General features: G+C 45.1%; 1 protein-coding gene across 1 annotated transcript; it reads right to left on the bottom strand.

Annotated features, from left to right (window-relative positions):
* Positions 1–1,008: 1,008 nt before the first annotated feature.
* DAO (D-amino-acid oxidase) lies at positions 1,009–23,767 on the bottom strand. Its single transcript, XM_006894827.1, has 10 exons — positions 23,574–23,767; positions 21,659–21,773; positions 16,764–16,840; positions 15,190–15,255; positions 13,053–13,107; positions 11,783–11,887; positions 9,376–9,458; positions 5,978–6,095; positions 5,197–5,295; positions 1,009–1,140 (listed from the first exon to the last, which is right to left on the bottom strand). The coding sequence occupies exons 1-10, from the start codon at positions 23,765–23,767 to the stop codon at positions 1,009–1,011; spliced, it is 1,044 nt and encodes a 347-aa protein (XP_006894889.1).
* Between the last annotated feature and the right edge of the window lie 530 nt (positions 23,768–24,297).

Genomic DNA, 24,297 nt, shown 5'->3' with positions numbered 1-24,297 from the left:
AGAGAAGAGAGACAGTAACCCTACTCCCCTCACCCCCCAAAAGGAAGTGTGTTTGGTCGCTTTCATTTCCTACGGAATGGCTTCCTTGCGGGATTATTCTTCAGGTAATCCTTCCTCAGGTTATATGGTATCTACGGTGAGTGGCTGGGTGGCCTAGTGGCAAGAAGCTGCACTGCAGTCCCAAAGGCACACAGTTCAAGGCCATCAACTGCTCCGCAGAAGAAGGATGGGCAGTCTCCTCCTTTGCAATTAACTGCCTCAGAATACCCACCAGAGGGTCAGCTATGGATTGGTTCTGACTCAACAGTACACAATAACAACAACATGGGACCATTCAGTGAACACATTGAGCCAGGTGGCATTCTGGACATGGAATAGATGTCCTATTTGACTAGTTCAGTGCCTCTTCTGTCTCCTCCACCCTCCAGCTTTCCATGTATCTTTCTATAATATAGTCTGTTACAGTCTCATCTAAAGTGTATTCCATGGCATTTGTTGGAACTCTTGGGGAAATAAAAGCCTCCATGGTAAGCTAGGTTTAGGAAGCTCCTAGGCCAAACAATATTGGTTGAATGCCTTGGTTGCAGAACTTTCCAGAACCTTTAATGCGTTGGCATGACTAGAAATCAAGTCACTTAAGCTCAACAAGCTTCGATGCTCTAGGCTCTGGGCAGCAGCTGGCTGGCCTTTTTGATATTCTGAACTCTTCTTCCTTCTTTTCGTCAAAGGTCTCATGGAATAACAGCCCATTGCTGTTCATCCTCTCAGGCCTGAACTGGGCTAAGGAACACTCTGGAAAGGGTGAGGAGAGTGCAGGGACCAGAGGAAGCCTGAAGTCAGACTGGATTTTCCTTTATGAACGAACTTCATGGTCTCCTCTCATCTCATATTTTTGTAGGGAAAAAAAGTCAAGGCTGAGGGTAAGCAGTCTTTTATAGAGAAGCACTTAATTACTTGGTTCAGGAGATTACACAGGATCTTTTATGTGGTACAGGGTCCCTGCAGTCATTACAGGTGAGATGGTGGCTTCCTGGACAACTTTCTTTCTTCCAGGACTTGTCCAAAGAGCCTGGTTGCCTCCAGGGCACAGCCCCAGTGAATGGTGAGCCCATAGCCTCCATGACCATAGTTGTGGATGACCTGGAAGAGGTAAGAGAGGAGGCGGCTGAGTCAGCAAGGAACAATGGAGAAGGGCTGAGGGATGCTTCCTGAGGGGTTCTGGGCAAAGCTTCTATGACCCTGAACTTCTCAGCAGCCTGATAAGATAGCTGTTGGTAAGTGCCATCAAGTCAAGTAAAACTCATTGTGACACTATAAACAGCCAACCTTAACCCTGCCCTATTCTATGATATTATCACCATCTCTGAAACATTCAAGCCCATTACTGAAGTCACTGTGTCAACCCATCCTATTGAAGGTCTTCTTCTCTTTCACTGACTCCCCCCCATTTATCCAAGAAAGATGTTGTTGGTATTATGTGCTGTCGAGTCACTTGCGACTCATAGTGACCCTGTGTACAATAGCTCTGAATTCTGCTCTATCTGAGCCAATCTCACTGTCCCTGACATACGTACCCCTATTATTCCAGTTACTGTGTCAATCCATCTCATCCAGGATCTTCCTTTCCTGTGCTGTCCCTCCACCTTTCCAAGGACCAGTCCCACATGCCCAAAGTATCAAAATCCTAGCCTCCAAGGAGCAGTCCGATTTCACCCTCTCCAGGACAGATCTGTTTGATCTCTTGGCAGTCCACGACACCACAACTCAAAGGCATTAATTCTTCTATCATCTTTATTCATTGTCCAGCTCTCTGATGCATACTAAGTAATTGTGAGGACCATGACTTGAATCAGGCATACCCTAGTCACTAGACTGAGATCGTTGCTCCTCAGTACTCTAGAGAGGGCCCTGACAACAGACTTTCCCAATGCAATTTATCTTTTTATTTCTTGGGTACTCATACGAAGAGTGTTGATTGTGAAGCCAAGCAAGCTGAAGCTATTAACAATCTCAATCTCTTCTCCATCTACCATGATTTTGGCAATTGACCCAGGGGTGATAATCTTTGTTTTCTTGATGTTATGATTCAATTCATATTGCAGATTATAGTCCTTGACCTTCTGCAGCAAATACTTCAGGTCCTCCTTGATTCAGCTAGCAAGCACATCATCTGCACAGCACAGGTTGTTGATGAGTCTTCCTCCAATCCTGATGCCACATTCCACTTCATAAAGCCCAGCCTCATAAAAGTCATTGCAAAAACAGAGGAAGAAGAAAAGACCAAGTTGGATGTTAGAAGAGACTCTGAATATTGCATGAGAGCACCAAAAAGCCAAAGCAGAAGGAAGAAATCAAGAAGTTAAGGAATGGAATAGAAGATTTCAAAGGCAGCACGGGAAGACAAAGCAAAACATAATGAAATGTACAAAGAACTGGAGTTTGAAAATCAAAAGGGATGACTGGCTCTGCATTTCTTAAGCTGAAAGAACTGAAGAACAAATTCAAGCCTTGAGTTGCAGTACTTAAGGAAGGATTCTATGGACAGAATGTTGAATGATCCAGGAAGCATCAAAAGAAGATGGAAGGAGTACACAGAGTCACTGTACCAAAAAAGAATTGACTGACACAGAATTTAATGAAATAGCATATGATCAAGAGGCAATGGTGATGAAAGAGGAGGTTCAAGCTGCTCTGAAGAAATTGGCAAAACCCCAGGACTTGATAGAATACCAATTGACATGTTTCAACAATTAGATACAGCCTTAAACACGCTTACCAAGTTGTGCCAAGAAAGCTGGAGATCAACTCCCTGGCCAACTAACTTGAAGAGATCCCTCTGTATCCCATTCCAAAAAGAGGTGATCCGACACAGTATGGAAATTGATAAACAGTATCACTAATATCACACCCAAGCAAGATCCTACTGAAGATTTTCCAAAAATGATTGGACTCCCAGATGTGCAACCAGGGTTTAGAAGAAGCTGTGACACTACATTTTAGACAATGTCTGATGGATCTTAGCTGAAAGCAGAGAGTACCAGAGGAATGTTTATCTGTGTTTCATTGGCTATGCAAAGACATTTGACTGTGTGGATCACAACAATTTGTGGTTGACTCTGAGAAGAATGGGAATCCCAGGACACTTAATTGTACGTAGGCAAAATCTATACTTTGACCAAGAAGCAGTTGTCAGAACAGAGCATGGAAATGGCATAGTTAAAAATCAGAAGATTTACCTCGGGGATGCATCCTCTCTCCATAACTTTTCAATCTAGATGTGGGACAGATCATTAGGGAGACTGGACTTGATGAGGTGGATGTGGCATCCAAGCATGAGACCCCCTCCAGTGAGTAGCTTCATGTAGCCTAAAGTCCAAAGTATCAAAAACTAAACTTTGCCAACTTTTCCTCCAAGGAGCTTTCTGGCTGCTGCACTTTCTCCAAGACATATCTAATTGTTCTTTTGACAGTCCATGGGATATTCAGAACTCTTCTCTAGCACCACAAGCCAAAGGCATCAGTTCTTCTTCTGCCATCCTTATTATGTTACCCTTTACTGTCGTCCAGCTTTTTGACGCATAGCAGGATAAGATAGTGGGAGCCTTCAAAAGGGCAGGAAGGACATTGTTTCGGGGGGCTGAAGGATAACACCCTAGACTCTTTTCTTTCCTCCCCTGCCCCAAGTTTCTTTCTTTTTTAAAAATTTGTATTCTTCTCCTTTTTTTTGGAAATAGACCAACAAGGCACATACTCAGCCCAGGAAGAAGAGTCAGTTCGTAGACTTCCCCTTCACATTATTGCCAGTTTCCCAAATCATCATCCTCCCTCCCATCATGCTGTGATGAACCCTCTATGTCGGTGGATTGACTCTTTTGCCCACTATGAGAGGAAGGAGAGGCAGGGAGACCATATACACGGGTCTAGTTAATGTGCTAATTCTTTTTGGGAGGTAGAGGTAAGACTTTTGGGGCCTTCTTCAAGGTTAGTACCATTAGTGGGGAGTTCAGCTTCATATGTGACTCTCCATTACCTTCTGAACTTGATGTACCACTGACCCCATCTTCCTGCAAACGCACATACTGCTTTATATACGCATGTGTGACATATCCTATGTATGCGCCCATACACACCTGCTTATATGCATACACAGAAAGTCCTTACATGCATACACACAACTCTTGCATATACACATACATACATGTTTATAGACACATATACACACATACCCAATATGATATGATATATGGTATGGTATGGTATGGTATGGTATGTTAAGATACAGTGTGGTGTGGTGCGGTGCAGTGCGATGCGATGCGATGCGATGCGATGCGATATGAAATAATGTACCTGGGAGGAGCAGTGACCCAGGGAGAGAGGATTAGGTGGGATTGCTTTCCTGGTAGACACCCATTCACCACGTCTTTCAATCTGTCCCTTCCATGTTTTCATTAAGCCCATTTTCCTACCTCATGAAAGAGATGCATGAGAGATGATGTTGTTAGTGCCATCGAGTCAAGTAGGACTCATAAGCACCCTGTGAACAAGTCTAAACCCTGTTCTACCCAGCACCATCCTCATCACGTCTGACATTGCTGCAGTCACTGTACTGATCCATCTGATTGAGAGTCTTCAGGTGGAGACCTTTCCAAGCATGATGCCCCCCTCCAAGGACTAGCCCCTCCGAAGCATTTGTCCAGAGTATGTAAAATGAAGCTTCGTCATTGTTGCCTCCAAGGAGCTCTCTGGCTGTGCTTTCCCCAAAGCCTATTGGTTCACCATGAAATTAGCATCCAGGAAATAGCTCTGAAGTGAGAGAAAGGCTCTAACTGTACCCAGCCCTGCCCCCCAGCAGTGGTGGGACTCAGACAAGTGGCTTCACCTTCCTGAGCTCCAGCTTACTTGCCAGAAGCCTGGGGAGGATAGACTCTATCCCAAAGAGCTGCCAAACTTGCCAATATGTCTGGCACAAGCTAAAGACTGAATCAGTAGCTATTTTCCTTCTACTCAACCACAGGCCGGACCTGCCCTTTGACTTTGCCTTATGACTTTGAGCATAGTCTTTCCTATTGCTGGGACTCACTTTCCCCAATTTAAGCAGACAATCAGCCATCACTCCTCTCACTTCCAGGTCAGCCGGAGGTCAGAGCTATCTCGCTGGAGGTGAGGGAGATTGCTTTCCTTGTCAGCTGAACATACCTCTGTATTTGAAGGTCCAAAGTGAAGCTGTTCTCTTTCCAGGCGAATCTGGGAGCGCACTGGCCGGAGGCCGGTCCATTCACCAACGATTTTTGCATCCTGGGTGGAGGGGAGGGGGCAGAGTGTTAGCAGCTTTTTTTCTGGATAGTTTTTCCTTTGTTGATTCTGTCCTTTGAAGGTTGGAGGGAGTTTGTGTTTGTAACACCTTTACCATCATCACAGCCACTTGTATTAGCTATCACCACCATCCCCTCATTTACCAGCTCCTAACATCATTCGTCATTAGTTATTTTCTCCACCAACTCTATCACCTGCTCCACCTTCGTTAACCACCACCACCATCAACCATCACCTGTAATAGCATCCTTACTCACTGTCACCTCCCCAGCCTCGTGCTCATTCTCAAATATCTTCATCACCATCCATCCTGGCACCCTTCCACCCACCCACGCTCAGCACCACCAGGACCGTTATCCTCACCAACAGGTAGGAAGGAACACTGAGGTTTCTCTAATAAATACATCTTCTTGTGAAGACAAAGGAAATTCTGGGATGTTTCCTCATGAGACAGCTCTCTCAGCCACAGCCTGGTAAATGTCATAGTCCATAGCAGGGACTTTCCCACACACAGTCAGATTCTGGAATGTTCTATAGTCACCGGGCTGGGATGAATGTGCCCAATTACCTAAGGAGCTGGATCTCCCCCTTCTCAAGTTTGGAAGATTACAAGCAAAATATGGGGACCCTGGTCCAAGAGAGTGGTAGCCCCTCCCCATCATACCTTCAGAGAGGGATCCAGGCTGCAGCAGCCTTCCCAAATGGTTCTGTGGTCCCGAATGTCATTTGTCTCTTTCCAGTTCCCCAGCTGGAAGATGCCTCCAAGAGTTACTTTCTGAAGCCTATGTAAAGGTGAGGGGTGATGGTGAAGAGAAACAAAGCCTTTGAGATAGATTAAGGTTCATTATCATGTTCATCCATTCAACACCATGGCTGTGCAGACAACCACGACCATCAGCATTGTTGTCTCTGCAATCTCATCACCACCACCCCCGCAACTGCCACAGTCCTCACCAACAATAACCACCACCTCCAGTTCCAGTATTATCATCGCCATTAATATTGTCACCTCCACTAAGGTCATAGTCTTCACAATTGCTTGCTATGTGTCAGAAAGCTGGATGATGACCCGGGATAATAGGAGAATTGATGCCTTTGAGCTGTGGTGCTGGAGAAGAGTATTGCGTATACCATGGACTGCTAGGAAAACAGGTTCGTCCTGGAGAGGGTGAGACCAGGTTGTTCCTTGGAGGCAAGGATTCTGAAGCTTTGTCTGACATATTTTGGACATGTTGCCAGGAGGGAGCAGTCCTTGGAGAGGGACATCATACTTGGAAGGATGGAAGGATGGCACAAGAGAGGAAGATGGGTTGATACAGTGACTGGGGTAATGAAGGTGGGTGCATCAGAGACAATAAGTTTGGCTAAGGAGAGAGCAGGTTTCAGGGCTATTGTACACAGTGTTGCTATGAGTTTCAAGTGACTCGACAGCACATAACAACAACTAACAAAGTGATCTTCACTATCACTTTTACTGCCACCAATAACATTATTTTCATTAACCCTAATCATCATGTCTACGGCAACATGGGCATCACCACTGATGGTGTCATCACTACCACAACACTGCCACTGCCTTTGAGCCTCTTGTGGCTGCTACATTATTAACACCGTCACTGACAGTGCTGTGTCCCTCAACACCCGCGCCCTCCTCCACTTCCAATCATCACCATCGTCAGCATTGAGCTTCTCACTAGTAACCACCTCAGTTCACCAGCACTAATATCACCTCTCTCTAATCCTTATCCATATCATCGTCCCTTCCTGAACATCAACTCCTCTCTCTCCAGCCCTACTGAGGAGGAATGATGTCAGTTTGAGGACTAAAGTGCACTCAATCCAGGCCTTCGTCTTTTCAATCACTTGCTATGCATCCAAGAGCTGGACAATGAATAAGGATGACAGAAGAATGGATGCCTTCGAGTTGTGATGTTGGAGAAAAATACTGACTATCCCACGTCCATGCCAAACAGATAGATGTGTGTTAGAGAAGATACAGCCAGAGTGCTTCCTGGAGGCAAAGCTGATAAAGCTTCATCTCACAGGCTTTGAGCAGGTTGTTACTGTTGTGTCCTCTAGCAGGTTTCCAGAGGCAGTTAATTGTACAGAGGAAGGCTGCTCATCTTTGCCCACCATGAAAGGAGAAGAGCAGCTGATGGATTTGAATCATGTAACTCTGGGTTAACAGAGCAACTCCTTACGACTAGGCCACCAGAGCCCCCTAAGCATGTTGCTAGGAGGAGCTAGTCCTTAGAGAGAGATATCACGCTTAGAAAGGTGGAGGGTTGGTGAAAGAGAGGAAGACCCTCAACCAGATGGATTGACAAAGTGGCTGCTGAAATGGGTTTAGTGTGTCAGAGATTGTGAGGATAGAACAGGATGTTAGAGTTTAGATCTGTTGTTCATAGGGTTGCTGTGGGTCATACTCAACTCAATGGCACCTGAGAACAACAACAACAACAATATTGTCGTCTTGTCAACACCACCAGCATCTTTTCTGAAGGTGGGAGGTCCTTTTCATTTTTATTGTGATTTGAATGATGTCCACAAAGCAAATTCTTTTTCCATTCACCCACTTTGTTTTATGACAATACCACATTTCAGAACTGTTTCATTACAATGTGCACAATGTAGTCATACTTTCCCCACTTCCTTCCTACAATCCTTCTGTCCTATCCCTTCCTGCCTTCAGGGATTCATCCTCTGGCAAATGCTGCTCTTTTGACCTTCTATGAGTAGTTTTTCTAATGGTGAATGCCTCCCTGGTGTTTTTAATCTCCTTAAGCCCCTATTTATTGTTTGACTGGAAGGTGAATTTTGCTTCAGCTTTAGAGGATAACAAAGAATTGTATTCTTTTTTTTTTCCAGCTTCCTTGTATCTTTATTGAAAATTATCAGGAAGTAAGGATTACATTCTTGAGGGTTCCACCAGTGTCTATTAAACCAGTAAGGCTAGCCTGTATTATGTTTTGTAGTTTCATTCCACAATTTCCCCCACTCTTTCTAGGATCTTTTCATGCGATTCCTTTTATTGTGATACCCAGGCACCAGCTCATTCTTCTGGTCCAGAGTCTCAGGAAATTGAGGTTTGTTATGGTCCATTATTAGTCCATTGAGCTAACTGTGTGAATACATCTTTGCTTTTCATCCCTTTTCTTTGTTTCAGATAGATAGAGACCTACAGTTACATCTTAGATGACTGTTCACACACTTTTAAAAAAAACTTACACATTTTTAAGATTCTAATATCTACTTGGTGCCTTTGAGCTGTGGTGCTGGAGAAGAGTATTGAATATACCATGGACTGCTAGGAGAACAGGTTCATCCAAGAGAGCGTAAAACCAGAATGCTCCTCGGACATGAGGATTCTAAGGCTTCATCTGACATACTTTGGACTTGTTACAAAGAGAGATCAGTCCTTGGAGAGGGACATCATGATTGGGAAGGTGGAGGGACAATGCAAGAGAGGAAGACCCTTGATGAGACGCATTGATTCCGTGACTAGAGTAATGGGGGTAGGTGTGTCAGAGACATAAGATTGGCACAGGATAGAGCGGGGTTCAGAGCTGTTGTACGGGGTCATTATGAATCACACAGGATTTGATAGCACATATAACAACAACTTATCACAATAGGATGTAGACCATTGTTTTTGTAGACTATTTTACACCAATTGACCTTGATGTCTCCCATGACACTGGTCCCAAGGCACTAGGACCAGTGCTTATTCTCTCAGGAACCATCAGCATTTTAAGTACCATCATCACCTCCCCTATTCATATCAAAACACCACCATCAACCGTGGTCACCATTCCCACAGCCACACCCATTGTTGATATTCCTATCAACTCTAATGGCATTGCCATCAACAATTGCAGCTCCTGTGTCCAACATCCCTACTACCGACATCCAAAAGCATTCGAACATTCAAGTTTGACCCTGACCAAAGCTCAGTTCTGCCTTCCTTTGGGATCAAATGGCTCAAACTCCTTCAACATACATTGGAGGAAAAACAAATGAAAAGGCATCCCTTTGTCTACCCTGGGCCAGTCAGCTTTTTACCCTGGGATGATGTACGGGGACTTGTAGATGCCATTGTCCGGATCATGAGTGATGACAAAATGCTTCATCCAGGGAGCATCAACCTGTTGATGGAGGAGAGAGAAACCTCATCAGAGGAGCTCGATCAGGGCTTCCTCCTGCCCTTGCTCCCTGTGATGATTGGATGTTCTGAAAAAATTGCCAAGGGTACATTCATTAGCCCTCCAATGGCCCCTCTGTCCCAAGTCCCCACCTGACTGCTTGCAGCAAGGGCCACTCTGAATGAGAAACACTTCTGCCCCCAAAACAACACATTCTCCCCCGCACAGCCACAGACAGGACCCATCATGTGTGTAGACACATACATACACTTTCCCCTGTGTCACGAAGGGGTGTGCCCATTGATACTCATGTGTGTACACAGCCAAACACCCCCATGAATGCACAGAAGGATGCTTTACATGTAATCTGTATAGGCACACACGTGCAGCCCCAAACACGAAGGAGTGCCCAAGCACATTCTCTTATGCTGTCACATATGCACAAACAGGCATGTGCTCGTACACATGTTCACACATGCAGTGGGAGGCTGTGAGGAATAACGGTTAAACAGGCTCTTACATGAGACTGCCTGGGGTTTTGTTCCAATGGCATTACTCATTCTGTGTGAATTTGTGAGTTGGTCAACTCCTCTGGGCCTCTGTTGTCATTAGGTGCCATTAAGTTGAGCACGACTCAGTGACCCTATGAATAAAAGATCTGAACCCTATTTTATCCTGCACCATCCTCACACTTCCTGACACACAAGAGCCCATTGCAGCAGTCCCCCTGTCAATCCACCTAGTTGAGGGTCTTCCTCTCCATCGCCGACCCTCCACCTTTCCCAGCATCATGTCCTTCTCCAAGGAATAGCCCCTTCCAGCAACATGCCCGAAGTAGATGAGTTGAAGTCTCATCATTCTTGCCTCCAAAGAGCACTCTGTACGTACCCTCTCCAAGACTGTTTGTTCTCTTGGCTGTCCATGGGATGTTCAGTGCTTTTCTCCAGAACCACAGCTCAAAGGCATCAATTCTTTTTTCTGTCATCCTTATTCATTGTCCAGGTCTCAGATGCATAGCTAGTAATCGGAAAAACTATAGCCTGCATCAGACGCACTTTAGTCCTCAAACTGACACGACTCCTCAATAATTTGGAAAGGTCCCTAACTGTAGATTTCCCCAGTGCAATGTGTCTCTTTATCTTCTGACTGCTGGTACCAAAGGTGTTAATTGTGGATCCAAGCAAGATGAAGCTGTTGACAGTTTCAATCTCTCCATCCATCAAAACACTGCCTATTGGTCCAATGGTAAGAATCTTTGTTTTCTTGATATTTAGATGCAATCCATTCTGAAGGCTGAGTTCCATGATCTTCTGCATCAAGTAAGGGTTGAAGGAGCTCCAGTGGTTGAGTGGTAAGGAGCTTTACTGCCAACCCAAAGGCTAGCAGTTCAAATCCCCAGCTGCTCTGCAGGTAAAAGATAAACATTCTTCTTCCGTGTGATTTAAAGCCTCTGTAAACTCACTGAAGGGTCAACTATGAATTGATTCTGACTCAATGACAATGAACAACAACAGGTTGTTAATAATATTGTCAATATAGTAATGTTAATATTAACAATATTAATGCTAAGAATATATTAATCAATACAATAAAAGTGCATAATGTTTGCTACCACCCCACGCAAACATAGATGCCCATGCTTTACAATCAAGAAGAACCATAAAGGAGGAAGTTTGGGCTGTTGTGTTGGTACTTGCTATTCATTTAAGAAATCTGGTAAGGAGTTGCTCTGCAAACCCAAAGGCATTCGGTTCAAATCCACCAGCCATTCTGTCGTAAAAAGATGGTTAATCTCCTCTCGTGAAATTTACTGCTTCTGAGTGGATGGCACATCATAACATAACATTCCCAGAAGGCACAGGGGCTATAAAATGGGGCAGGTCATGCCTGTTTATAGGCTTTCACACTGGCTAATTTTCAAAAAAAGTTGATCACCAGGCCTTTCTTTCGATTGTCTTGGTCTGGAAGCTTATAGGTGGCAGTAGGAAGCAAACGTTGTCATTGCGTGCCATCAAGTCAGGATTGATCCATAGCTGACCCTCTGGTGGGTTTTCAGAGGCAGTTAATGGCTTGGGAGGAGAGTTCCCATCCTTCTCTCACACAGCAGATGGCAAATTCAAACTGTGGGCCTTAAGGCTGACAGCACAATTCCTTATTACTAGGTCACCAGAGCTCCCTAGACAACACGTAAGTGCCTGGAATGTGGGGTCAGATGTAGCTCCTGCTGGGAAGAGACAGCCAGCTCTAATGGGTGTTCCTGACTCAGCTACTATCTTTCGGGATGACATAAACATGAAGCCACCCTCTTCCCATCAACAAAAACTCACCTTAATGATCTGCCCCCGGCCTGGCTGCAAGAGGGGGTCAGGCTGCAGCGCGCCTGACCACACCCCTGTGCAGTTGATGATCACGTCAGCGCCCCCTCGCGCCACCTAACAGCAATGCAAAAGGCAGGCAGAAGAAAGGCATGAAGACTGAGGGAAGGCCGCCCCTCCCTCAAGACTTCTCCCCCACTGTGGCTCTAAATCTGCACCAAATACTCCATGAGACCCCAGAAAAATCCCCTCCATTCCCTGAGCCCCAGCTGTATCAGCCCTAAAGTGAGACAGGCATTGCCTGTTCAAAAGTTTGGGATTATAAAATAATAGAACCACTCTGGAAGACGGTTTGGTATTTCCTCAAAAAAGCTGAACACAGAAATTCTATATGACCCAGCTATCCCACTGCTTGGAATATACCCTGAGAGAATGAGAATTGAGGCACAAACAGAGATTTGTACACCAGTGTTCATAGCAGCATTATTCACCGTCACAAGAACATGGAAACAGCCCAAATGTCCAACCACAATTGAATGGATTGAGAAATTATGGTAAATTCACACGATGGAATACTACACAGCACACAAGAGCAATACTTTTGTAAATCATTACCTAATTTGGGAGGAACTGGAGAGCATTATGCTAAGTGAACTAACTCAGTCCCATAACTACAAATATTGTATAAGGCCACTATTATAGAACAACTATGATGATCCAAGGGAGAAGAGGGGGGAACAGAGAGGTGAGGATGGGTTGGGGGTAATCATAGGGTTGCACAATTTGATGAGGGGGGGTGAAGGAAATGGCAAAGATCTAGTGTGAAAAATGATGTATACAAACTTTGTAAATAAACTAACATAAAATAAAAAAAGAAATGTTTGTTTCCTTTTTTTTTTTTTACTAATTTTCAGAAATAGGTTGCCAGGCCTTTCTTCCTGGTCTTAGTCTGAAATCTCCACTGAAACTAGCCATGATGGGTGCTGAATTATCAGCATAGGTGGCAGTAAGGTGCAAGTGTCAGGTACATAGGGGTAGAGGTGCAGCTACTCCTCGAACGAAGTAATCAACTTCATCTTCTAAACTCACAGGTATAAATTTGCCTCAGCTGGTCACCAAGATTTCACTGTCACTTTGATCTCTGTATGAACCAAGGCAGAATTCTTCCAGAATTGAGAAAAAGCCTAGAGCTTAGGAAAGACCCAAAGGGATCCCCCCAAAGAAGTAGAGCCCTCCCATTTTCTCTCTCCTATACTCATCTCCTTTCATCCCTTAAGCTCACCTCCTCAAAAGACTCCACTTTCCGAAGGAAGAATTGCACTCCCCTCTCAGTTAACCTGGAATGATAAGACACATCAAAAGGACACGCCAGTTTCCTTCCCTAACCTTTTCCCTCTGAGAGAGTGATAAGGGGAGCATTTCCCAAAGAACTTTCTGTAGGTATTTTCCAACAGGACACTCCTTGAACGACCATGTGGTCAATCCTGCTCATGAGAATCTTGCTCTATAAAACATCCCTGAGAATGAAGACCTAAAATAACGGTCTAAGCTCTTCATTGAGAAGATGAAAATGAGGGAGAACCCAAGGGAGAAGGGCTTGGTCAAGGTTATCTAGTGAGACAGTGTTGGGACTGGAACTTGAACCTGGGTCTCTTCACTTTTAACACAGCCCCAAAAAGGAGGGAGGCAACCTATGTTTAGCACATGATAAAATTATGTCTGAAAACTTAAGAGTCTATCTTCAATTATTATGTTAACAGCTTTAGTTTGCTTGGCTCCACAATCAAGACTCTTGGCACCAGCAGCCAGGAAATTAAAAGATGAATTGCATTGGGATAGTCTGCTGTTAGAGACCTCTACAAAGCAATTAAGAGCAACGATGTCAGTATAGAGGCTAAGGTGTGCCTGATACAGGTCCTGGTCTTTGCAATTATTTGTTATGCATCAGAGAGCTGGACATTGGCTGGGAATGATAGAAGGATAATTGATGCCTTTGAGCTGTGGTGCTGGAGAAGATTATTGAGTACACCATGGACTGCTAAGAGAACAAACAGGTTCATCCTAGAGAGGGTGAAATCAGGCTGCTCCTTTGAGGCAAGGATTCTGAGGCTTCATCTCATATACTTTGTGCTTGTTTCCATGAGAGACCAGTCCTTGGGGAGGGACACCATGCTTGGGAGGGTGGAGGGACAGCACAAGAGTGGAAAACCCTTGATAAAATGCATTGATTCAGTGACTGGGGTAATGGGGGTAGGTGTGTCAGAGACAATAAGATTGGCACCGGATAGCACAGGGTTTAGGGTCGCTATGAGTTGCAGGCACACAACAACAACAACAAGGGATTTTGGTGAGCTTGTCAATGTCACATATGAAAAGCTGCCCATGGGGAGCTCTGGCGGCCTAGTGGTAAGGAGCTGCAACTACAATCCCAGAGGCACACGGTTCGAATCCACCAGATGCTCTGCCGGGAAAAGGAGTACCAGTCAGATCTGATTTGACGGTACACTCACACAAAAATTAAAACAAAAGAAAGAAAGAAAAGCTGCCCAGGTGATTCTGATCTCTGAGACAGATATTCAGGTCTTTGTCTTTGTGCACCGTGGTGTTCAGGACCAAGGAGAGCTCCATTGGCCTAAGATTTTTTTCCTCAGGCTTTGCTGTTGCCTTACACAGAAGTAGCCCTTGAAAGAGGGAGCTCTGATGGCCCTATGGTAGAGTTGTCCTGCCAACCCAATGGCAGGTGATGGTTTGAGTCCACTAGTTGCTTGTTCATTGCTACAATACAGAGAGATAACTCTTGGAATAGGGAGTTCTGGTGGCTTAGTGGTAAGGAGTTGCACTGGCAACTCGAAGGCAAGTGGTTTGAATCCACCAACAGCTTCACAGGAGAAAGATGGGCAGTCTCCTCCTGTGCAATTTACTGCCTCTGATAACCTGCTGGAAGGTCAGCTATGAGTCGGTGTTGACTCCACTGTGATGAGGGAAGTGAGTGGTGACTTAGTGGTAACGAGTTGTACTTCAAGCTGTGGACAGCTGGCTTGAGTTCACCAGCCTCCCTGCAGGAGAAAGACAATCTCCAGTCATGCAATTTGTTGTTGTTGTGTACCATAAAGTCAGAACCAACCCATAGCTGACTCTCCAGCAGGTTTTCAGAGACAGTTAATCACACGGAAAGAGGTTGTTCATCCTTCTCCGATAAAGCAAGTGGCCTCAAACTACATGCCTTCAGGATTGCAGTGCAGCTTCTTGCCACTAGGCCATCAGAACCTATTGTAGGGTCAGCTGAGTTGGTTCCAACTTGACCTCCCATAACATCACCACCACCAACAGATAAAACAACAACATCCCTTGGACAAATCCTCTGCTGTAATCACGGCCCCTGAGAGATGCTTTGTTCAAGCTAAAAGCCCAAAGCTCACCTTTCAGTCAGCCACTCCAGGTAGTCCTTCCCTTCCAAAATCAGGCTTGTGTTGAACCAGCCATAGCTAGAGTCACAGCAGGCAAGAAATGAGAAGAAAGTGTCAGAGCCTGAACTATATTTGAAGGCTATCAGATGGTGATTAAAGTAGTCTCGTGTGAATTCCAAAGGGGACCTGAGTGACAGTTCCAGGTTGAGGGTGGAGGACTTTACAGATAGGACAAGGAAAGAATTATGTCAAACAAAACCATCCTTGACGTTAAGATACACAGTCAAGAGTGAGCTATATTTGTAGGGGATTCCGGTATGGGGTGAAGTGAGGAAAGAACAAGAGTGGCTGTCAAGAAAAGAGGAGAGAGGTCTAGGGCCATACAGACCCGACTGCGTGGCCTTGAGAAGTCACCTGATCTCTCTCAAGCTCAGTTACCTCGTTTACAAAACAAGATGATATGATGGACCTTGTAGGGCTTGGGTGTCAGAAACAAAGTGGTTGTCCATAGAAGCAAGGGGGGGGGGGGGGGGGGGGAATGGCAGTTATTGGGACTAGTCCTTGGGGGGAAAATATCATTCTGGGAAAGGTAGAGAATCCGAGAAAGAGATAAAGACCCTCAATAGGATGGATTGATACAGTGTCAGTAATCATGGGCTCAAGGGGTTGGTAAGATGGCACAGGTAGGGCACATTTCTGAACTATTATTCATAGTGTCACTTTGAGTCCTAGTTAACTCAACAGCGCCTACTGGTGGCCAAGCCCATAGGGAGTTGTGCTGCTGACTCAGAGGCCTCTCCACTCAGGAGGTTCAAATCCACCAGCAGCTTCTTTGAGGGGGAGGTGGACAATCTCCTCCCGTGTGATTTACAGCCTCAGAAACCCAATGGGTGGTCCTCTATGTGTCTGCTCTGACAACAATGAGGTCTTTTTTTTGTTTAATGTATTTTTTTTTAATCTTGTGATTATCACTGAGAGACTTAGACACCTTTGGGAGCTGAGCTTCCGAGATTTCATATCCTCTCCCCACTTTTCGGAGCCCTGCTGGCCCAACATTTAAGTGCTTAGCTGCTAATTGAAAGAACTGATGATTGGAATGCACCCAGTGACTCCTAAAGACAGAAAACTCTTAAAGTGTAGGAGCTCTGATGGACTAGAGGTAAGAAGCTACGCTGCAATTTCGAAGAATTTCCAATTCGCGGTTCAAATCCACTGGAGAAGGAGGGGAAATCTCCTTCTGTGCCAGTCGAATCCAATTTGATGGGACACAACGGAGGGAGGGGGCAAAAAGAAAGAAAAAACAAGGAAAATGCTTATGTGGTCATTCTGCTCTGTCACATGCACTTGTTATGAGTCAACTGAATGCCACTTCAAGAAACTACAACAATCTCACCCCACTTCCAGTTCAAGACCCAGCTTGGGTGATCTATCTCTCTCTGCAGGAGCTAGACAGAACAGCAGGGAACGGGAAGTACCAAGCGCCTTGGAATGGGACTGTAAGGTTTGTCTCTATCCTTTGCTTTCATCCACACAAGTCCATCTGGACTGTGGTGTCTCAGTCCCATCGTTCATGACAATAACCTAACCTGTAGTCTGGAAACATGTCCAACTCCTGGGGAGTCAGCTTCCGAAACGCCAGAACCTTATCCTTCCAGAAAGGATCCTGCAGAGGAAGGAAAGGAGCAGGGATTGGTGTAAATCACTAACAGCGGCTCCTGTGTGTCAGGCATTGTTGTATTTACTGATATAAATCCATTCCTTCCTTGCAATAATCCATTGAGGTAGACAGTATTCCTATTGCCATTTTACAGATTGACAAATAGAGGGTAAAGAATTTGAATATGGCCACACAATGATGAGCTGAGATTTGAACTCACATGCTTTGGCTCCAGAACCTATGTCTTAACCACTATACTAAAATAAGGATAAATAAAGAGTAGGAGGGAGGATAAGTGATAGGGCGAAGGTCAGAAATGGGGGAGAATGAGACAACATTGAGGGTCACCAAGGGGTGTCAGGTCACACAAGCTGGGCAGATGTGACACAGCATCACCACTATCACCTTGAACAGGTCCACTGGCTTCGCTCACACTGTTTTCTCGACTGTGGTGAAGGTGATGCTGTGAACGTAACTGAGACAATGTGGGGAAACCCTTAGTTGCATGGACCTGGCACCTGCTGAACATGGAGAGTCGACTGGAGAAGGAGAAGATCTGACTCACGAAGCAGCTGAGTCCATCCTCCAAGCCTGCTGGGCGTATTGGGCTCATCGCTGAAAATGCCCACATCTCAGCTGTCACTTCCTAGCTATGTAACCATAAGTTACTCAGTTTTTCTGCATTTCGGTTTTCTTATCTGTCAAACAGGACAACAATAGCGCTTAAACACACACATACACAGAACTGTCGTTGAATTGATTGCAATTTGTAGCAACCCTGTGTGTGACAGAATGAAACTGAGCTCCACTGAGGTTTTAATGTATTCTCTGGTGGCTCAGTAGCAAAGAATTGCACAACCAACACAAAGGTTGTCTCTGTTGTTATGTTCCATTGAGTTTCTTGCGACTCATAGGAACCCTATGCACAATACCTCTGAATGCTACCCTGTCCTGAGCCAATCTCACTGACTCTGACACACTTAGCCCCATTACCTCAGTTACTGTGTCAATCCCTCTCATCCGGGGTCTTCCTCTCCTGCACTGTCCCTCCATTCTTCCAAGCATGATGTCTTTTGTCCAAAGACTGGTCCCTCCCAGCAACATGTCCAAAGTATGTCAGAAAGAGCTTCAAAATCCTTGCCTTCAAAGAGCAACCTGGTTTCACTCTCTCCAGGATAAATCTGTTTGTTCTCCTAGCATTCCATAGTATATACCATGCTCTTCTCCAGAACCAGAACTCAAAGGTATAAATTCTTCTGTAATATTTAGTCCAGCTTTCTGATGCATACCAAGTAATTGCAAAGACCATGGCCTGGATCAGGTGCACCTTAGTCTCTAGGCTGACACTGTTGCTCTTTAGCACTCTGCTCAGTCCCTGACAGCAGGATTTCTAACTACTGATGCCAAGAATGTTGAGTGTGGACACAAGCAAGCTGAAATTGTTGGCAATTTCAATCTCATTTCCATCTATCATGATAATGCCAATTGGCCCAGTGGTGAGAATCTTTGTTTTCTTTATGTTAAGCCATATTAAAAACTTCAGTCCTTGACCTTCTGCACCAAATGCTTCAGGTCGTCCTCAGTTTCAGCAAGTAAGACTGTATCACCTGCATAATATAGGCTGCAGTTGAGTCTTCCTCCAGTCCATTAATGCCACATTCCTCCCCATAGAGTTCAGCTCCCTGAATGATCTGTTTCACATAATGATCGAAAACATGAGACAGGTCACATCCCTGACGCACTCCTTTCCTGATTTTGATCCATGAAGTGTTTCTTGTTCTATTCTGATGACTGCTTCCTGGTCTAAGTACAGGTTTCTCATGAGCACAATCATTTGTTCTGGGATTCCCATCTTCTCAGAGTTAGCCACAATTTGTTGTGATCCACACAGTCAAGTGCCTTTGCATAGTCAATGAAATACAGATAGACATTCCTCTGGTGCTCTTTGCTTTCACCTAAGATCCCTCTGCATTCACTATGATGTCCCTAGTGCCACAGCCTCTTCTAAACCCAGTTTATACTTTTGGCAGTTCTCTGTGTCCACCAGCTGTTGCCCTGGAGAAGGATGGACAATCTCCTCCTGTGCAATTTACTGCCTCTGAAAACCCACTGCAGGGCTTTTGCTGAGGGTCACAGAAGGTTCTGACTCGATGGTACACAACAATACCAAAACAACATCCTCATGGAAGAGGCTCGGGGGGGGGGCAGGATGTGAAGCATATTACATGTTGCATTGCTAACTAAAGGGTTGATGGTTCAAATCCCTGGCTGTGCCAAGAGAAGAAAATGGTCAATCTCTTCCCATAATGACCTAGTCTTGGAAACCTGACAGAGAGTCATTGTGAGTCAGGATCCACTTGGCAGCAGGGAAAGTGGGTTTGGTTTGGTTTACTTTATCAAATAAAAATAGGTCATCAGGCTTTTCCTTTGAAGCACTTGGGGAGCACTTGAACTTCTAGAATTTTCATTAGTAACTAAAGCACGTTATTCATTCGTCCCACCCATTCTTATTACTTCTAGAATTTTCATTAGTAATTAAAGCACGTTATTCATTTGTCCCACCCATTCTTATTTTCTTTTAAAAAATTAGTCTTTTAATTAAATGAGCATCTTTTTTAAGAATAAAATTTTTATTATATCCTGGTTTCCTTAAAAACTTGCATATGTTGTTTTTCACACCAGATATTTCACATTTCCTTTACTCACCCCTCCCTTCACCCATCAAATTGTGTGACCCTATGACTAAGCACCTCTGACCCCACCCCACCTACTTTCACCCCTCTGTTCCTCCCTTCCCCCCCTTGGATCCTCATACACATTCTACAATAATGGTCTCATACAGTATTTGTCCTTTTTGACTGAGTAGTATCTTTCAAAAAACTGAAGGTAAAAGTGGTGAAGAGAATGCAATTTTCTCTCAAACCAAATGTAAAAGAGGTGTGGTAAATATAAACAATGCCATTCTTCTGATTAAGTTTTTGTTGGAAAATTTAGTTGTTATTCCTTGAAAATATAAATGAGATGTATATATCCTTTACACAAACATGCAACATGTCTTTTATTGTTATCTTCTAAAAGACAAACATATATTTGAAATGCTTGTTTCATATCTTGTATGTTAAATATTTAAGAATCTAATTGATGTAAGCCTCAAACCTGCGGATGATAGATGAATCGATGCCTTTGAATTGTGCTGGAGAATAGTCTTGAACATATCATGGACCTCCAAGAAAACAAATAGGTCTGTCTCAGAGAAGGTGAAACCAAGTTTCTCTTCGGAGGCTAGGATTTTGAAGCTCTGTCTCACATACTTTGGGCACGTGGCCAAGAGGACTAGTCCTTGGAGAAGGGCATCATGCTTGGAAGGGTGGAGGGACAGGGCAGGAGAGGAAAACCCTGGATGAATTTAGGTGGGTCAGAGTCAGTGAGACTGGCTCAGGACAAGGCAGGCTTCAGAGCTGCTGTGCATAGGGTTGCAATGAATTGCACATGACTGGACAGCACATAACAATAATTGATGTAATTACAACTCTTTGGAGTTTTTCCACTTTAGGAGTAGAAAGTCAATCAATGAGTGAAAACCCAAACTTTCTGTAAATTTTCATTAAAAATCTGTTGTTGTTGTTATGAGCCAGTTGAGTCTCTTGCGACTAAATCCTGTGCCAACTGTACTGTCTCCGACTTCCCCCACACACACACAAAAAAAAATTGAAACTTGTCCTGAGACCAGTGTCTGAGGACTGATTCTTCACTGGTTTCATTGCTGAAGCCTAACCTGTTGCCACCAATTTGAGTCTGACTCCAGGCGAGCGAGCCTACGCTCTGCGGGGTAGACCTGCACTTCACAGACTTCACAGAGCTTTTAAGGTTACGACCTTCACAAGCAGGTTGCCATGCCTTTCTTCTGAGACACCTCTGGATGGCTTCACACCGCTGAGCTTTTAGTTAGTAGTTGAGTGCTTAAATAGTTTACCCAGCCAGGCACTTCTCAAAAATACCAAACCCAACCCACTACCTTTGAGTCGATTCTGACCCCCTTGGAGCTCATGGAGAGAGCAGGACAGTTCCCGGGACTTCCAAGGCTGTCAGTCTTTTCAGAAGCAGCTACCACGGTTGTCTCCCACGGAGCAGTTGGGGGATTCAAACCACCGACCTTTTGATTAGCAGCTCAAAGTTTATTTAATCTGTTGTGCCACCAGAGCTCCTCAAGGCGTTGTTGTAGTTGTGTACCGTCGGTTAAGTCAGAACTGACTCATAGCTGGCCCTCCAGCGGGTTTTCAGAGGCTGTAAATCACACAGAGATGGCCCCTCTTTGTGCTGGGGAGCAGCTAACAGACAGGAACCACGTGCCTTTGGATTGACAGCTCAGCTCCTCACCACTCTTAACTCTGCCTTATCACTAAAAGCCACTAGTTGTAAAGTGGTCAGAACAGGGCCTGGCATGTAAAAAGCTCATTAGAAGTTTCTGTGTTAGTATTTCACTCCATTTTCATAAAAAGTCCTATGATCTCCAGAGGCTCATAAAACCTTTGGGCTGAAGCAGTTCACAGCTGTCACTGCAGAACGTGCTTTACGTCTGCGCGAAGGGCGGCTCCCCCTGCGCATCAGACCCTTGATGTTCGCCGCCATAATACAGACCCTTAGAACCAAAATTATTTGAAAAGCAAGATTAGAATGTACCGTGAACCTATCTAGAGCCTAAGAGTCTTGTAACAAGGCTCTGGATTCTCCCCACATCTGACCCTGTGGTGGGGGTTCCTATCTATGTGCAAGGCTTTGTCCCCAGCCTGGAGCTCCTCTCACAGCCACAGACCCCTCACTTACCGGGACTGCTTCATGGAAGAGGTTGTAGCCTGAGATCAAGGCCAGGCCCATCTTCTTCGCGTTGGGAGAATGCATGTGGCCCAGGAGATAGTCGAAGGTCTGCAGGCTCCATTCCCTGGAAGGTACACCCCAGACCTCCATCACCTAATAGACCCAGCTGGACGGATCAGCTGGCAAGAGGCTGTGGCCAGGCTGGTGCTGACATCCCAAAGCCCAGAAATCTGTCACATTCTCACCAGAAAAGGCTCAGTTGTCTACAGGGCTTCCACCTTCCTCCACAAGCTTGGATATATGAATGCGTGTATATGTGTACTTGTAGGAATGTGTATAGGTGTACACATTGTGGTTGTTGTGTGGCATTGAGTCAGAACTGGCCCTTAGCTGACCCTTCAGCAAGTTTTCAGAAGCTGTAAATTGCACAGGAGGCAACTGTCCCACAGAGTGGACTTGAACTAGGTACCCTGAACTGGCAATCCAGCTCCTTACTGCTAGTCTACCAGCACTCCTTTATATGAATACATAAATTAGTATTGTATCTATTTATATATAAATATCAATTTATAGGATTTTGAAGCTTTGTCTCACATACCTGGGGCATGTGACCAGGAAGAAATGATTCTTGGAGAAGGTCATCGTAGTCAGAAGGACGGAGAGACAGCACAGGAGAGGAAGACCCTGGATGAGATGGATTGATAGAATAACTAGGACAGTGGGGTGGGTGTGTCGAAGTCAGTGAGACTGACTCAGGACAGGGCAGGCTTCAGAGCTGTTGTACATTGGTTGCTATGAGTTACAGGCGGCTCAACAAAAACAACAACAAATTAGTATTTCATTCTACTATTTTTGTATATATACATAGCTATACACATACATCTGGAAGCAGGAGTGGCATCCACTTTTCTAAACAACATGACTCTGGAAATGCTACGAATTTTGATAAATGACAATAGTTGTAGAGGGGCTTCAGGCCTTTTGTTCATACGGTCACTAATGAGTCATGCACGACTCGACGGCAATCAACAACAACAACAACAACATACATACAAGGGTGCCCTGGTTGCCGAGTGGTAAGAAGCTGAGCTGAAATCCCAATGGAATTCAGTTTGAATCCACCAGCTGCTCTGTGGGCAAAGGATGGGCAATCTCCTCCCGTGTGATTAACTGCCTCTGAAAACCCACAGGAGGGTCAGCTATGGGTTGGTTCCGACTCCGTGGCACACAACAGCAATATATATAAATATATTTATAGATGTATAAATAAAAAAGGAGCTCTGGCGGTGTACTGTGTTACATGTTATACTGCTAGCTGAATCTATCCCCCTCTGCTTCACTGGAGAACGATGAGCAGTCCCCTCTCAAGCCTTAGACACCCACTGAACAGTCGCTATGAGTTGAAAGGTAGTTGACGGCAGTGGATCTGGATTTTTAATGTGTCTCTGTAACATGTGTATGTGATATAGGGAGCCCTGTTGGCCTAGTGGTAAAAAGCTGCACTGCAAACCCAAAGGCACGTGGTTCGAATCCACCAGCTGCTCCGCAGAGGAATGGGCATTCTCCTCCTGTGACACAATTCATTTACTGCCTCTGAAAACATGCTAGAGGGTCAGCTATGAGTCAGTTCCAGCTTGACAGCAGACAACAGTGTGTGTGTGTGTGTGTGTAAAATTTGGAAAAGCCAGAAGTTGTGTTAAGACAGACAGAAACCTATCAGCGAAGGAAAACTCAGCTATTTCCCCCTAAAACGAGCAGTAGAGAAGTGGTAAGGCTCCACCTGCCCAAGGCAAAGCTTGTGAGAGCAGGAAGGGCAAGAGGACGCCTCACGCCCCGCTCTTGAAGGTTTCACGTCAGGCCAGATCTGAGCCCGCTCTGCACACTGAGCTCCGCCGCCCAGCCACTCTCGGGGACCCTGACTCACGCCTCCTGTGGGTTGCTGGGATTGGAGACATAGGGCTGCCAGAGGCCGGCGGCCACATCTGTGGTGGTGAATGGAGTGAAGCGATCTGCGTAGATCCTTATGTCCAGTGGTTGATGGACTGAGTGGTAGTGCTTGTGGATGCAGAGGGCTGTGGACAGCCCGATGACCCCAGCTCCGATGACCACCACGCGCATCTTGCAGTCCTGTAGGGAGGATGGGCAAGGGGACGGCGTCATGATCAGCTCATCACGGTCACCACCCACTACTGTGTACTTGAACAGCACTGGATACCACCAAACCCATTCCCACTGTGTGAGAGTCTCTGAAAGCCACTGTACCTTGGATGATTGTCTGCGTGGGAGTGTAGAAGTACTGCTTCAAGAACACTCAGTGGGAAGCTAGCTGAAAACAACAGAGTGCTTTCATGAGACCTCAGAAGACCCCAGAAGAGCACCTGTGAAGCCTTTGTTAATGGGAAACTGAAGTCCCTGAGAGCTAGTAGAAAATACAGACTAATGAGAAGCTATTGTCTGTGAGAATGTGCAGAAAATTAACTTTTTGTATCTTTGTTAGAATTATCTGAGTAAACTGTTGAAAACCCTGGTTCCTGGATGTCCAAAGATACATTCCTTTCTGGCTCCAGAGATCATTGTTAGATTTGTTATTTTAAGGTTTTTAAGATAATTGTTTATTGTGTAGTAAGAAGTATGGTTATTTTGATGGT

Source organism: Elephantulus edwardii, unplaced genomic scaffold (genome assembly GCF_000299155.1).
Source record: "Elephantulus edwardii isolate Elephantulus edwardi_28Jun2011 unplaced genomic scaffold, EleEdw1.0 scaffold00151, whole genome shotgun sequence".
NCBI lineage: Eukaryota > Metazoa > Chordata > Mammalia > Macroscelidea > Macroscelididae > Elephantulus > Elephantulus edwardii.
This window is presented reverse-complemented; position numbering and strand designations above follow the sequence as displayed.